The 16,684-nt window shown below is 37.8% G+C and overlaps 1 protein-coding gene across 3 annotated transcripts; it reads left to right on the plus strand.

Moving 5' to 3' along the window:
• Positions 1–5,307: 5,307 nt before the first annotated feature.
• On the plus strand, positions 5,308–12,602 carry LOC120070948 (uncharacterized). Of its 3 annotated transcripts, none has more exons than XM_039022882.2 (6): positions 5,308–6,284; positions 10,272–10,812; positions 10,897–11,291; positions 11,396–11,718; positions 11,791–11,886; positions 11,970–12,602. In XM_039022882.2, the coding sequence occupies exons 1-3, from the start codon at positions 5,353–5,355 to the stop codon at positions 11,116–11,118; spliced, it is 1,695 nt and encodes a 564-aa protein (XP_038878810.1). In that variant the 5' UTR covers positions 5,308–5,352; the 3' UTR covers positions 11,119–11,291; positions 11,396–11,718; positions 11,791–11,886; positions 11,970–12,602. The 3 variants fall into 3 exon arrangements, with proteins under 3 accessions (XP_038878810.1, XP_038878809.1, XP_038878808.1); XM_039022881.2 differs by having other exon boundaries at positions 11,988–12,602; XM_039022880.2 differs by having other exon boundaries at positions 11,791–12,602.
• Positions 12,603–16,684: the final 4,082 nt, after the last annotated feature.

Raw genomic sequence — 16,684 nt, forward strand, 5'->3', positions numbered from 1 at the left:
ATAAAGTTAATTATATCATATTTAATTAACTCGTTCAACCATATCATATATAATCGAACTCCCTCTTGTCAATTTGAACATTTCAAATTGACCCAAAAACTGACTCTAAACTTGTATCCAAGCTACCAAGGGGACCACATGGACATATGGCTCGAAGCTCCAATGGTATGTGAATAGCTGAATAAAATCTTTAGTCACGATATCCACCATCTGTTAACTGCCAGGCATTCCACTAAAGATCGACAGTTGAACTCTTCTTGCCATAGATATATTTCTATGTCCATTGGATATAATCAATCATCAGTACGATGACCCTTCATAGATGCTCGTAATTACAACAGACCAATTTATTGTTTTGCCCCTGTAATTACATCTTTCTCCTTAAGTAGCATTGATCTCTCTCATGAATAATACAATATAGTCCTACTATGTGTGAACACCTTTCAGGTCATGAGAAAGTGCGTGGCACCACATCGTTCAAGCCCTAGAATCAGCCCTTAAGGGAGCTTACCTCTGCTTTGGAGAAGAAGTGAGTTCCATCTTGTGTAGCTAAGTTCTCAGCTCCCAAATCAGGTGAACCCTCAAAATGGTATGTTTGAGTGTTCTGGCCACTCGCACATATGCAAATCAAAGGACCGTCCTCAATGGCAGGAGTTCCCAACTCACTCAGGATTGAGGTCATGTTACTTATGGTCATCCTAGTGAAGTTAAGTCTCAGTCATGAACGGTGTTATATGACAAGACATTAACACTTCGTGGTCAGGTCTTATATAAACTCTTTGTATAGGACGCCCCCGCTCGCATGTCCCCTACATGAATAATCAGGATCAGATCATCTGTGACAAGTCACAACACTTGTGACAATTCCACAAAGTGGGCCACATCCGTAGCATTACCAGGACAAGGTTTCCCTCATATATCCATATACTACAGACTATTTTGGTTATCACTCAAAACATGACCTACTTGTATGTCACCACATACATACTTAAGTTACATATAGATAACCAGGTATATTAAGTTTATTAGTTTATGGTAAAATGACAAACATCTAAATGTGCAAAGTCAAGTAGTAAAGTAAATATCATTTATATTTTACATCACAAGTGTTCGTATAAAGTTGTTTACAAACTACTAGACACGAGACTTTGGGGCACAAACCCCAACAACATGTACATTAAAAAAATTGATGGATCGGGATAATTAGCCTCAAAACCAGAAAGAAAAGCTAACTATTACAAAGAGCATTGAGTCAACTGGTTCAAACAGGCAAACCGGGTCTTGAATTGCTCGGGCGAAGCCTCGTCACTTGACCGTATAGCAACTTCTTTAGATCGTCGAGTAACACCTATCGAGTATAAACGATTGTGTAGCATGGATCACGTGCCTTAGGACTATGCGATAAGCATAAAGGTCACGCGATCGTGCAACGCATGCCATGCAATCGAGTAGACAACGACTATGCGATGAAGCATGATTGTCTAAACGATTGAGAAGCAAGCATTGAATATCGTACCCCGGGTGATCGAGTATCCAGTGACTATGCGATGAGCATGCTGGCCTACATGATCGTTTAGTGCGTGCGCCATGCATTAAGTATCACATACTCAGTGATCGTTTACCCCAAGCGTTTATGCAATCAAGTTGCCAACGCAACACAATTGAGTAAACTCTTTACTCGATCGCGTAGTATTAGCTATGCGATCGTTTAGCAAATACTACACGATCAAGTAGAACTTTTCTACATGATCGCATAGCCAAATCTAAACGATCGTTTAGCTTAAGCCATACGATGCGACCAACGATTGATCTTCTTCCTCGAAGCAAACAACATCTCCATGCGTCTGAAGCTTCATCACGAATGACTCAAACAAAACAAAAACTTGAATACAAACTCGATTACTTGTTAATTATGTCCAAAAACGTTGGGGCCCTAACAAATTAACTTTGGAGTAAAGAAAGCTTTAAATACAGGCAATTATCCCGAAATTATCCATCAACAACAACATCCACAACCACATTTAACAATTAAATACATTGCAGAATACTTAAAACCCACCAAAGCTGTAAAAGAAATTCAATACATAAATGGAATTTGGAATATCATAACAACCTGATTCTGATACCAATTGAAGGAACTCTAAAACTAGAGAACCAGTGAGTGAAAGTGGATCGTTCCAAACTCCATTGTGAAATAACATATACATTTACAGTTATTCCAAATGGATTGTGTATAAAGAATAAATTACAGCATGCTTCTTAAATTAAATACAAAGGATCGAGTGATAATACCTTTGAAAAACTCTTTCTTCATGTATTTCCCTCGATCAGTCACCAACGCGTCCAAACAGCATGAACGCAACGATCAACTGGAAGATCCTCGATCACCAACAAGTGAAACTCGATCCTCGATCCTCGAATAGAACAAGACACCACCACAAGATTACCTTGGTAATCTCGGTGTGAGAATCCAGAAGTTATGGGCTCTGTATGATTTTGGATAGAGGGAAGGAGAAGGTAAACGATCGAGTATGCGATTAAACGATCGTGTAGAAGAAGAAGGCTATCGTATAGACTTGATACTCGATCGTGTAGTCTCTCAAGCTATCGTCTAGTATACTCAGTGCTATCGCATGGATACTCGATTAGTAATCCGATAGTGGTTTTTTTGAGATGATTCGTCCAAATGAATTTGAAAAATAACTTTCCTTTTTATCTCACAGTTACCATAAACCGTGTATAACCACCCACTCAAGGTCGGTTATCTAGAAAAAGAAATATTAATTATCATATAATTAATAAATTATAAATAAATACAATAACTAACTTATCATATTATATTTATAACCTATAGTTTTAATATTGCATCATATGCAACATATAACCATAGTTCTTTTTCTATTTTTATGGCATATAATATAAATCATATTTATCTTAATTCCTCCAATCAAATAATAAATATCAAATACATCATATCAATTATATCATATATAATTGAATTAATTTAATTATATCATATATAATCAAATTTTCCCTTGTTAATTTAAATACTTCAAACTAACCCAAAATCTGATTCTCAACTTGAATCCATTGAGCTACCAAGGGGACTTTACGGACTTGTAGCTTGAAGCTTCAACGGTACGTGAATAACTGATTAAACTCTTTAATCACAATATCCACCAACTGTCGAGCACTCCACTAAAGACCGACAGTTTCACTTTTCGCACTATAGATATATTTCTGTATCCATTGGATATAACCAATCAACAATGTGATGACCCTCCACAAATCGCTCGTAAGTATAGCTAGGTCAATTTATCGTTTTGCCCCTATAGTTACACCTAACTCCTTAAGTACCACTGATTCCTCTAATGAACAATAAGTCATAGTCCCACTATGACTGAGTCATCTCTTCCCAATAGAGGGTGTTGCCACTATGTTCAAGACTTGAAATCAGCCCTTAAGAGAGCAATTTATCTACTTATCCCTGCATCGGGGAAGGAGTGAATTCTGCCTCGTGTAAATGAGTTCCCAGCTCCTCAATCAAACGAATCCTCAAGATGGTATGCTTGTTTGAGTTGGCAATCTGGCCATTCTCACCTATACAAATCAAAGGACTATTTTCATAAGTAGAAGTTCCCAACTCACTCAGGATTCAGGTTATGTCACCTATGGTCATCCTAGTGAAATGTAAGTCTTTATTATCAACGGTATTATATAAAGAGACTAATCATTTCGTTGTCTAGTCTTATACAAACTCTTTGTATAGGATACCCCTGCTCACATGTCTCCACATGAATGATCAAGATCAAATCATTTGTAGCATTTTACAACACTTGTAACACCTACAAAGTGGGTCGTATTTGTAGTGTCACTAGGATAAGGTACCAAACCTTATCCATATACTATAGACCATTTAGGTTATTAATTTAAACAAGATCCACCTATATGTCTCTACATACTTGTTTAATTTTACATAAAATAACCTCGAATCTTAGTTTATTGGATCGAGTAAATGCTTATAAAATAACACTTATTTTATTAATAATAATATATTTATATAGAATTTACAAACTACGAGACTACAAAGAGATTTAGGATACCATTCCCAACAGAATCACTGATGGTTGAGTGTTCATAGACAATGGAATATCACCCTCTTTTTGATTAAACTCATATGGTACCTTGTATTGTTTGTCTACATCTGTACCATTATAACTCATATTCACATTTTTGTCGTGGTATGATTTTAGCGTTGCATATAGCTGAACTCTACAAAGATCTTCTCGAAAAAGAAGGAAGCGACCATCACTGTCATTCTGTGTGTATTGTGGAGTGTTTTCAAAACCAAGCTTATATTTAACTCTCATAACAACATCAAACACTGAGCAACTTACATTTGCAACCTTATAAATGTGAGCTTTAGGTTCTTCATACTTCAAGGCAATATGCACAATGATTCCTGTTAACTCGCATCCAATATACAAATTTTGGTTCTCATCCCAATAACCTCTGTATCGAATTAATAGATACATTTATGTCATCCAATAAAGCAAGAGAACATTTTTTATTAAGCAGATAGTAATACACACATATCTCTCTTGTTGTCGCTCCCAATTGTTCTCGCTCTCGCTGTCGCCCTTTCTCGCTCTCACGTTGTCGCTCAATCTCGCTCTCACGCTATCGCTCAATCTCGCTTTCTCCACCTTTCTCGCTGTCGCTCTCTCTCTCTACCTTTCTTGTTGTCGCTCTTTCTCACACCCATTTCCCTATGCTATTTACATACCTTTTCTGAGACCACGTTCCTACAAACACCAATGAAACCAGGTTCAACAAAAGTCCGTTCTGTTATGAAAAACCCGTTCTGAAAACTCCGTTTGGTTCCAAAAAACTCCGTTTTGGAAAACCTCGTTCAATAAATCCCCGTTCAACAAAATGACAGCTCAAATGAAGTTTAGATTTTAAAGAATTCACTATTACATATTTGCTTTGTGTTATCGACTTTAAGTTGTAGACAGATTTCATGAAAATTGTCAAATCAATTGTACAGTGACAAACAATCACATCACGATGGAAGATAGACAGACACTGAGAGCGAGATCCAAGTAGCGAGAGCGAGACAGTTATTAGGGGCAATTCTTGTAATCTCATACCGTGATAAGCAGGAGATCAATTGGGAGTTTTTAAAAAATTGGATTACTTGACATTATGGGCGTAGATATTAGATCATTGGTCCAGATTTCCCAAAAATTTTCCTACGTATCAACAAAAATAAAATTGAAAAGGATTAAAAAAAAAAGTGGAGGGTGGAAGGGATAAAAAAGAAGTGGAGCGTCAACTCCAAAACCACAAATGAGCACCGGCGCCGCGCATCCCAACCGCCCAATTCACCTCAATCCACTCAGTTTATCTCCTTCTGCGGCCATTCCCACTCACTCCACTCGGCGTACGGTGGCGTTCACGACGCCTCAGAACTACGCCGACAGCCTCTCCCACCTCCTCTCCCTCAAAAGCTTCGAACCCCTCTGGTGCCCCACTCTCACCGTCCACCCCACTCCCCTTGCCATCAAATCTCATCTCCTTCCCCCAATTCTCCATTCCTTCTCCGCCGTCGCCTTCACTTCCCGCTCCGGCATTACAGCCCTCCTCGACGCCGCTACTGAAATCGGCGAACCCTTGCTACCGTCGCGCGGCGACACTTTCTTAATCGCAGCACTAGGTAAGGACTCTGAGCTTCTTGACCATGGATTTCTTTCTAGATTTTGCCCTAACACGAGTCGGATTAGAGTTGTGGTACCTGAAATTGCAACTCCGACTGGTTTAGTGGAGGCTCTTGGGATTGGAAACCAACGTAGGGTTCTATGTCCGGTTCCTCGCGTCGTGGGACTGAACGAACCTCCGGTGGTTCCGAACTTCCTCCGCGACCTTGAGACCAAGGGTTGGGTTCCGGTTCGTGTCGCTGCCTACGAAACCCGATGGGCCGGACCCGATTGCGCGAGGAAGCTGGTGGAGAGAGGGAAGGATGAGAAATTGGATGCCATTGTGTTTACAAGTACTGGGGAAGTGGAGGGGCTGCTTAAAAGCTTGGGGCATTTGGGATTGAAGTGGGAGGTGATGAGAAAGAGATGGCCGGAAATGGTGGTGGCTGCGAACGGGCCGGTTACGGCGGCGGGAGCTGAGAGGCTCGGCATTAAGGTTGACTTGGTTAGTTCTAAATTTGATAGCTTCAATGGTGTGGTTGATGCTCTTCATTGGAGATGGCAGAGCTTAGAACAAAACCCTCTGTAAGTACAAAAACATTCCAAGTTCTTTACAGTAACTTCGACCTCCATTTTATATTCGATCTTGAGGCTGAATCATCTTCTTGTGGAGGTATGTATTCATTTAGAAGGAATTGTTTCATCTTTCAAAAACATCAGTACATTCATTCAAAACAAGCACTTTGTTTCCTCTGATTATTTGTTTTTTGAATTGCTTTGGTTATCTTCACCACTTGTATCATTCTTGGCTTTGCCCTCGCATTAATTGCAAATCATCTACCAGTATCGTCATCTGCATTGATTTGCTTTACAAATTTTTTCCACTTTTAAGAGCAACCATATGCAAGCACTGGTGATATTTTGCCAAATTTCTTCTATGGGATAATCACTTCTCCCATTTAACTCCTCCGTAAGCACTTTAAGATCTTTTTTTTCAAACAAGAAAATTTTAAATTTTAATTTCCCTTCCTCTCGTTGGCTTAAATGTTACTGAAAATATGTGAAAAATAAGATGGTTTGGGTTTGAAATTAGTCAGACGAACCCACGTTCACTTGCTTTGGTTTTGACCGAGTGACCTGTGTGCTAACCCAAACATGCTTGCTGTTTAAGTTGCATGTAACCTTTAGACTTAGGTTCAAATCTCTCAACTCCAGATGGATTGAACTAAATAAATAGATAATTTGGCTTGAGTAACATGGAGTTGAGGATTCAAGTGCATGCTAACTTTTAGCTTTCCAACCTTTTAGCTAGTGTGACTATGCTTTATTTCAGATTTCTTTTATCATTTTTACTCTCGTTCAAGCTTACTTTCACATCATCCTTGTTCTTGTTTTAACTCACTAAAAAATTGGTATGTTGTTGCCAACCATTGTGTTGCTGGAGGAAGAAAAAACAACTACGCTTGTTGTCATCGTTGAATGTGAAATATAGGAGAGGGAATGTTGCTGTCGCCAGAGACAAATTATAGGAAACTTATTTACAGAAAGAACACAACGAGGGAGAAATTTTGAAAAACCTAGTCAGATGACATCTTGACCTAATTTTAATGGTTATTCTTCATTTCTATATCTTTTAGAATGGGTTAAATTAAACAAAACACCTAAAATTTTTTAAGTAGGTTTCAACTATTCTCTTAGACTTTTGAAAGTATTTTTTAAGCGATTCTGGAAAAATATAACACTTATTAAAGATTTTTCATTAAATTGAGGGGAAATTTGTAGGGAAATTTGTACGGATATCTCACTTTTTGGGTCCAAAATGTCAAAGGACTCATTTTTAAAAAATAATGTCAATTGATTCTTTGCTGACATCATCGCCATACCAAATTACGTAAGTTGCCCTCACAAGTGCCTCACGTTATAAGTCTTGTGCTCGTCTAGTCAAACACTCTTGCCCTCGCTTTAAATTCCCTGGTTTGATATGATTGCTCGTCAGTGTATGAATGATTTGACAATTTTCACGATTGAAGCCTCAAATCAATAATACTTAAACACAATACAATGGTGATTTCTTTAAACTCTAAACTCCATTTCAACTGTGATTATTTCCCTGGTTTTCGACAGTATTTTGTTGAACGGAGTTTTTTCGAATAAGGATTTTCAAGACGAGGTTTTTTCAGAATGGAACAAGTTTTTCAAAATGGAAAAGGTTTTTTGGAATGATGTTTCATTATTTTGAGTCTATTTCATTATTTTTACTGTGTTATTTCTGGAAAATAGGAATTGAGCATTACGAAATTTTGTATTGGGAGAGAGAGAGCGAGATAGAACGAGAGTGGGAGAGAGCAAGAGTAAGAGAGAGAGATTAAAGAAAGTGAGATTAAGAGAGAAAGACAAATGTTTTCTTGCTTTGTAGGATGACAGAAAAGTGTCTACTTATTCGATATGGAGGTAATTGGGATGAGAATGAAAGTTTGTATATTGGAGACGAGTTGACATGAATTATTGTGTCTGTTACATTGAAGTATGAAGCACTTAAATCTCACATTTATAGGGTTACAAATGTTAGTTCTTCAAAGTTTGATCTTATAATGAGAGTTAAATATAAGCTTGAATATGAATACTCTCCACAATACATAAAGAATGATTATCATAGGATTTGGAAATGTGAGTTATGATTATATGATCGTGGACAGATAATACGAGGAATCATATGAGTTTCGTCGGGAAGATGATGATATTTCATTGTCTATCGACATTGTACCATCAACATTATCACTAGACAACGACCGCATTAATCCAGTAGGATTGAATTTAATGAATTATGGTGATACAAAATTGGGTTGTACTTTAATGGTTGGTAATGAAAGATCATCTAGATTTGATTATATGGATTGTGGTCATCTAGAGTAATGTTGTGGTCCTTCAGTGGATGGTAATGAGCAACTAACAGAATTGAATGAAATAGATCGTGATCATAGAGATGTCAACACGTTTCAAAATATCTGTAGTCGACCAATTTTCTAGTAAAGTAACGAGCTTGGCTCACATTGCTAATGCGAACAAGACTGTGAAGGAGAAGCTTATCCCACGACAGTTAGAGATGTTCAAGAGAACAATTTCTGGGTGATTTGTAGACATTGACATGGTATTCAACAACCCAATTATCCATCATATGTTGTTGAGAGAAGTGAAAAGTACGAGAGCCGACTCAATGAGATTCTCTGTTGGTGGAAAGGTTGTCACGTTTTCAAAAGATGATTTTTTGTTGATGACGATCCCTTACGCGAGTTGATCAGAATGAGCAATCCTCATATGAACTTGCAATAAAGTATTTTGGTAATCGCGTGACGAAGGACACCTTACATATTAGTCTACTAGAAGAAAAATACAAGGAGTTGGAGTTTGAAGATGACGAGAATGCTGTGAAGATCACATTAGTGTACTACACAGATGTTGCAATGATGGGAAAGAACAAACAGAAAAATGCAGTGGATCTTAAAAGTTTTAAGGATGTTCAGAACATAACCGTCTAGACTGGGGCATCATTATTTGGGAGAGAACACTCGATGCCCTAAAAACTACATTGAATGATAAGATTAGTTTATCCAAGATGAAGGTGAAAGGAAATAAAAATTATGTTGTGAAGTACTCTTTGCATGGATTTCCACAAGGGATCCAGATAAATTTGCTTAACATAATAATTATGTTGTTTGATTTAACATTATTAGTGTTCTTAATATATGTTAAATTTTATTTAGGTATAGACGTACGAGATCCTAGCAGCATCGATAGTTGGGAACATTGCAGAGCGAAGGAACAAGGTGGCTTTACCTCGTATATTATGATGGTCATGCTCCCACTCAATGTCCTTCATAGTACTCGAGAGAGACATATTCGAGTCTAACAAGGTAAGTACAAATGTCCACGGGGCGAGGCGGGGTTGGGGATGCCATTCACCATCCTCGTCCTTGCTCCCTATTTCATTCCCCATCCCCGTGAAATTTTCCAAGAGGATCGGAGTGGGGATTCCTCGTTTTTTTTTTTTTTTTTTTTTTTTTTAAAAAACCAATTAATTTAAATCACTAATGTGAGCAAATTTTAATTAAATAATTAATTTTATCACTAAATTGTTTATTATGGTTAGTTTTATATGACAATTTGAATTTAAAAATAAATTACTCAAATTTCGGCCGAAAAAAGCTAATTATTTTTTTTAGTAGAAAGAAATAAATATAAATAAAATTATTCACATATATAATTTAAATTTAAACATATTCATTATCTTTCCCAATAAATAATCAAATTTAAAATTTAAATGTAATATTTATATAATAACAATAACACCATAACATTAGATAACTATACTAAATAAATATGTAAAAGCTAATCGGGGCGGGGGACGGGGAATGGGATGGGGTCGGGGAATGCATCCACTCCCCCTCTCCCCCGTTTAGGACGGGCCCCACGGGGTCCCGTCCCTGTGGGGAAATTGGACATCTTTAAAGGTAAGTGTACTCTGCACATAATATGTTTATTTGGTTGTTAAATTGACACTGACCATTTTATTAGGATGTTAATGCAGACAAAGGTTAAAGAGGGTCTTGTCATGACCGACGTTGACAAACGACCTATATTCAATCTAGGTGCCAATGATGATAGTGCTGAAAGTGGTAGTAGGTCGAGTAGTGGAGGTAGTTCTGAAAGTAACAGTGATGATCATCGTGGAGGTAATAATGATGAACACGAGCATTCTGAGCACGAGGATGTTGAATGTGGAAAGGTGGAGGAAGGGACATACACACCTAGTGATGATATGTTTCATGATGTGGTGGGCAACGTACGCAATGAGGATGGGTTGAACCAACTTGATGTCCATCTTGCGGATTCTTATAGAGAGCGATCTATGGATGAAGAGTACCTTGAGTGTGTTGGTCACAGGAAGGGAGCCAACCCCAACGATTCTATTTATTCGTACTTGCGGAGTATTAACAGCTCACTATCGAGGTTGGATGGTCGTATATCGAGATTAGATAGTCGTGTATTCAAGATCGAGGAAAACATGAAAAGACAATTGTCGGCCATCCTGTCACTGTTGCAGTTTACGTGCAAGGTTTGCATTTACTATCATTTTATGTTTTTACATGTTTAATTTTTATGTGTTCGTGAACTTATCATTTTAGTTTACTAATTGAAGGGTTCTACGATGATTGAGGAGACGACAAGGTCACCTATCCCACATACAGGTGACGATGCCACGATGTTGCTCGTCCCATCTCGGGATCTTGATACCACTGATGCGACTGCCTCTTATACTCCCATCCTCTCTATAGAGCCTCAAAATACCACCATTACACCTACTCCCATCCCCCTCGAGAGCCTAATACCACAACATCACCCACAAACGCCCAACCTATAGAGGCCGATGTCCCACATACACAGTCTGACGTGCCTACTTCACCTACTGACATCCCACATCCAGAGGCCATAACGTTTGACTTACTCACCATGCCACATACAAAGGCCGACATGTCTGACATCCCAGAGGTTGACACTTCTAATATTGTTACGATCACGGAAGGAGTTACATTGGTGAGTAATTTATTGATCAATAATCTTTGTTTATATTTCGTGATTTGAAATTATAATTTTTTTATATTTCTTGATGAGCAATTTTTTGTCATCTGTTTATGTAGGAATCTCGAAGAATTACTCGTAAGAGGAAAGGTGTTGATAAATATACACCTCCAGCTCAACTAAAGAAGAAAAATGTGGATTCTAGGGTACACCTTCCATTTGAAAAGGTTAAGTATCCTCTCCCGGGTGTGCCTACGTCACTACTCAGAGCGATTGTTGGGTATAACGTAGCACATGACATTCCACTTAATATCTTTACAAAAATGATGCGCTAGATCACATATGAGAATACCGATAACGAGGTTTGAACCAATTCATTTAAGCCACATTGAAGCAATTTTTCAAGGAATTGATTGAACTGAGTTCGTGGGTTGAGTGTGATGTAAGTTTCATAATCTTGACTTCTTTATAATTAGATATCATACTTTAACTGACACAATAATTTTTTGTGCAGACCATAAATACTTTATTTCATTTTATGAAAGAAAAGTTTTATACCCGACCTAACATGTGCATGTACAAGTTCACCATCTTGCCAATTGGAGTAACGGTAAATTTTGATATATTTTGTTGTGTAGAGTTGTTTTACTATGATATATTTCGTTACTTAACTTCTCATTTTATTTTATTGAGTCACCTTAATGCTCGTAGCGGGGTATTTAAATGAATAAAGAATAAGCCGAGAATGGAGGTTGCCCTAATATGGGAGGATGAAGACACGTACAAGGACTACGTCACCGATAAATTCAAGGTCAAATGGGCAGATGTGGATTTCGTGTATATGACAATGAACATCAGTGAGCATTGAATGGTCCTTGCAATGGACATTAATAAAGGTCATATATTCGTATTTGATTCACTTCTGTCATACACATCAATGACGAAGCTAGAGACTTGGCTGGAGTCATTGACTGTCACAATACCATCCCTACTTCACTACTATGACGTGGATCATTCAAAGTCGGACCTATCCACATCCCGTTGGAAAATAACCCGACCTATGAACGCCAACATACAGTACGGGTTGCTTGATTGTGGCATCTTTGTAGTAAAATTAGTAGAATATTTTGTGACTGGTGTTGATCCTTACATAACCACTCAGGAGAAAATGAGTGAATATAGGATGCAGTTAGCATGTCAATTGTGGGCGAACACTCCGTATTTTTTATGTATGTAAAACATGTATTTTTTTATGTATGTAAAACATGTATAAAACAATTTTATTAAAGTTTAATGTTCAAAATTCAATTATACATTTTATCAAAACATGTATGATTGAACTATTGCTCTTTTCATTGTATCAATGTATATAAAACATTATATCAAAGTTCAAAGTTTAAACATTGAGAGAGCGAGACTTTGAGAGAGAGCGAGACTTTTAGGGAGAGCTCCACTTATGGAGAGAGCGATACATTGAGAGAGAGCGAGATTTCACATTCTGATGGTATTCATAAGAATCTGTACATAAACATGAGTGACATTCTAAGAGTCTATACATAAATTTGCATGGATGAGTGACATTATAAGAGATCGAGACATACAAATTGAGTACATAATTGGGTCTATATTTTGACAATCAACCTCGACCAACATTGGAGTCAGTTCTGCCATTTTTAGTACGTCGCATAGTTGTGAGCGGTTCGCTACAATTTTGGTGGTTATGCCCATAATTCCGACACCTACCACATTTTAGTTGTTTGCGAAATTCTCCTCTGGACGGTAGTCTTTTCACTCTTCATCGCCCGACTTGTGCCACAAACTTTGGAGGAATGATAGTATTTTCTACATATCCAGGAACTCTCTTCCATTCAGATATGTGCCTAAGTGGATTTATAGGCTCCGCATACGTAGTCATTAGAGAGCCCACTATATAAAATCGATTGCAAAGACTCTAAATGAGTATGTTTCGTTCCTTGCATGCGAACACGAGATACCAAGTGAGTCAAATTCCTTACACGTGCATTCCTTCGTGTGAAGATTCACAATACCGTCCAATCGATTATCTCGCATGTGGACCCGATAACAATCAATAGGCTCAACCTGATATCGTCTGCCCTTATCGGTCTCACTTACCAATCGGGTTTCACAGTAGTTAGAGTGCAATGTCTTTCGAGATGCCCAGTAATTTCTCCGTTCGTAGAACCACGATTGGAGCATTCCTCTAACATGTTCAATCAAGCATACTATGGACAATAGCTGATACTCTTTAGTTAACAAATTGAAACACTCTGCACTGTTGGACATCATGTTGTCAAATTTTTGTTCTATTAGATAAACTCGTGCCCATCTTTGAAGACCAATGTCTTTAAGATATTTCGTGACAGTACCATTTCGAAAACTACGAAGTTCGTCCCATTTTGTTCGGAACTCTGTCATGCAAAATGTCCTTGCTGCATCTCTAAATATCCCAACAACCGTAATATCCTTAAAGTTTGTAATAAGATTCTGTTCTATGTGCCATGTGCACAATCCATGAAATGTCGTGGGAAAAAATGTACGAATAACATTGCTGATAGATACCATCCGATCAGACACAAACACCAGATTATTGGGTTATCCGATACTGCATTTCAAATTCGACATAAACCATTTCCATGATCGATCGGTTTCATTGTCCACTATTGCATATGCTAGTGGGTATAATTGATTGTTCTCGTCCATAGAAACTGCAACCAACATGGTCCCTTTGTACTTTTCTTTCAAAAGCGACCCATTAACAATTATCACAGGCCGACAGCTTGCGAAATATCTAATACAAGGCCCTAATGCCATAAACATATACTTGAAATGCACATCATCTTCAAGTTCGATCTCAAACACTGTACCCGGATTCTCTATTTTTAACGCTTCTCCATAAACATGTAGTATGTAGTGTGAGTATTCTGGAGTACCTTTAATGAGATCATATGCAGCTTCACTTGCATGTCACGCTTTATCGTAACTTATGTTCATGCCATAATCTCTCCTTATATCCTCAACGATATGAAAAAGTTTATAAATACGTCCTATATCTGTAAACTTATCTTTAATCAATTGACCAACAACCGTAGCAGTTGCTTGTCTATGGTCGTGATTTAGAATTTCGATGGAACATGTGTGTAAACGTGTGTATTTTGTGATCTTGAATATATCAGACCCTTCCATTTTCACTGCATGAAGGCTTCTTTACAAGTCTCTCAATTACATTTGATAGTGAACAAAGATTTGGTTAACTTTCAAACCCTAAATTCAAATTTTTTTGTTGATGAACAAAATTGATAATCGCACTTTCAAGTCCCTATGACTTGAAGCCATAGATGGTGGAACCACTGAAGCTATTATAGAACAACACACATCTCTATGATAACGATCCATTTTATTCAATCCTGTTGGTGAAGGATCTCATACTGAGAGTTCCATGAGCGTGTTCAGATCACTCTGATTTCATAGTGACCAAAATACAAATGATATACATTCAACACATACAGTTATGCACATTAATCTAATTATCGGCATGCTCAGAACACAATAAATAACAGGGAAAGGGTTCCATACCAGTTGAAGACTCTCTTCAAACTTCTGAACCCAATGCAGCGGAAACCCTCCAACAGATCTATCAACACCCGGCAGAACGTCGACTGCAACAACACGATCAATACGAACATGAACACTGCAGTGGGGACGACACTATAACTAATGAACCCCGGGTATCCTCAGAGTGAAAACCCAAAGAGTGGGCTTTGGTGAGTTTGGTAGAGGACGGAGGATAACGATTCGTGTAGACGATAAACGAGTGGGAGATAATATAGTGCTATCGTATAGCGAAAGTGCTTATCGTATAGAGGAGCTACACGATCGTGTATGAAAAGCTGAACGATCATTTAGGAAAAACGTATACGATCGTTTAGAGAAATCGTGAGATAGACGATAGTTTAGACGGAAGAGCTACTATTGTATAGGCTCTCGGGTGATCGTTTTCATGAATTCTTTTGGGCGGTCGAAAAAAAAAAAGAATGGACGATCCGAAAAATGAAAACTCTTTTCATTTTTAACTCGCCAGTTACCATAACCAACGCTGCCCACTACCCACGTCTGAATGTGGAAGAATTGGTTAATTATCATATAATTAATCAATTAATTAATTAATAAATATAATCATATTATATTTATATCCTATAGTTTAATATCACATCTACTATAGTATTTTCTCCTCTACTTGATATAAATCATATTTATATCTAACTTCCTCCAAAATAATTTATCTCATACATTTAGCCAGTTATATCATATATAATTAACCAGTCAAATTATATCATATATAATTGAACTTTCTCTTGTTAATTTGAACATTTCAAATTAACCCAAACACTGGTTCTCGACTTTATCCAAGCTACCTAGGGGCCCTAATGGACCTCTAGCTCGAAGCTCCAACAGTATATGAATAGCTGACTAAACTTTTTAGTTACGAGATCCGCCATTCGTTAACTGTCAGTGATTCCACTAAAGACCAACAACTGAACTCTTCTTACCATAGATATATTTCTGTGTCCATCGGATATAACCAATCATGAGTAAGATGATTCTTCACAGATGCTCGTAAGTACAACTGGGCCAATTTACCATTTTTCCCCTGTAGTTACATCTCACTCCTTAAGTACCACTGATTCTTCTAATGAACAATACAACATAGTCCAACTATGTGTGAACACCTCTCGGGCCAAGAGAAAGTATGTAGTGCCACATCATTCAAGCCCCAGAATCAACCCTTAAGGGAGTCATCTATTTACTTAGCCTGCCTTGAGGAAGAAGTGAATTCCATTTTGTATAGCTAAGTTCCCAGCTCCCAAATCAGACGTTTTTCCCCAAAATGGTAGGTTTGAATCAGTGACCTGGCCACTCGCACCCAAATGAATCAAAGGACCGCCTTCAATGGCAGGAGTTCCCAACTCACTTAGGATTGAGGTCATGTTACCTATGGTCATCCTAGTAAAGTGAAGTCTTTGTCATGAACGGTGTTATATAACGAGACGTTAACATTTCGTGATTAGGTTTTATACAAACTCTTTGTATAGGACGCCCTCGCTTGCATGTCCCCAACCCGAATGATCAGGTTCAAACCATCTGTAAAAAGTCACAACATTTGTGACCATTCCACAAAGCGGACCGCATCCGTAGCGTTACTAGAATAAGGTTTCCCTCTTTTATCCATTTACTATAGACCATTTTGGTTATCACTCAAGACATGATCCACTTGTATGTCACCACATACATGCTTGAGTCACATACAGATAACCAGAGATTTTATGTTTATTGGTTTGTGGTAAAGCAAATAAAACAATTAACCGAGCAAAATAGAAGATATGAAGTAA

This window comes from Benincasa hispida, chromosome 6 (assembly GCF_027475165.1).
Source record: "Benincasa hispida cultivar pf3 chromosome 6, pf3_genome.v1.1, whole genome shotgun sequence".
NCBI classification, from domain to species: Eukaryota; Viridiplantae; Streptophyta; class Magnoliopsida; order Cucurbitales; family Cucurbitaceae; genus Benincasa; species Benincasa hispida.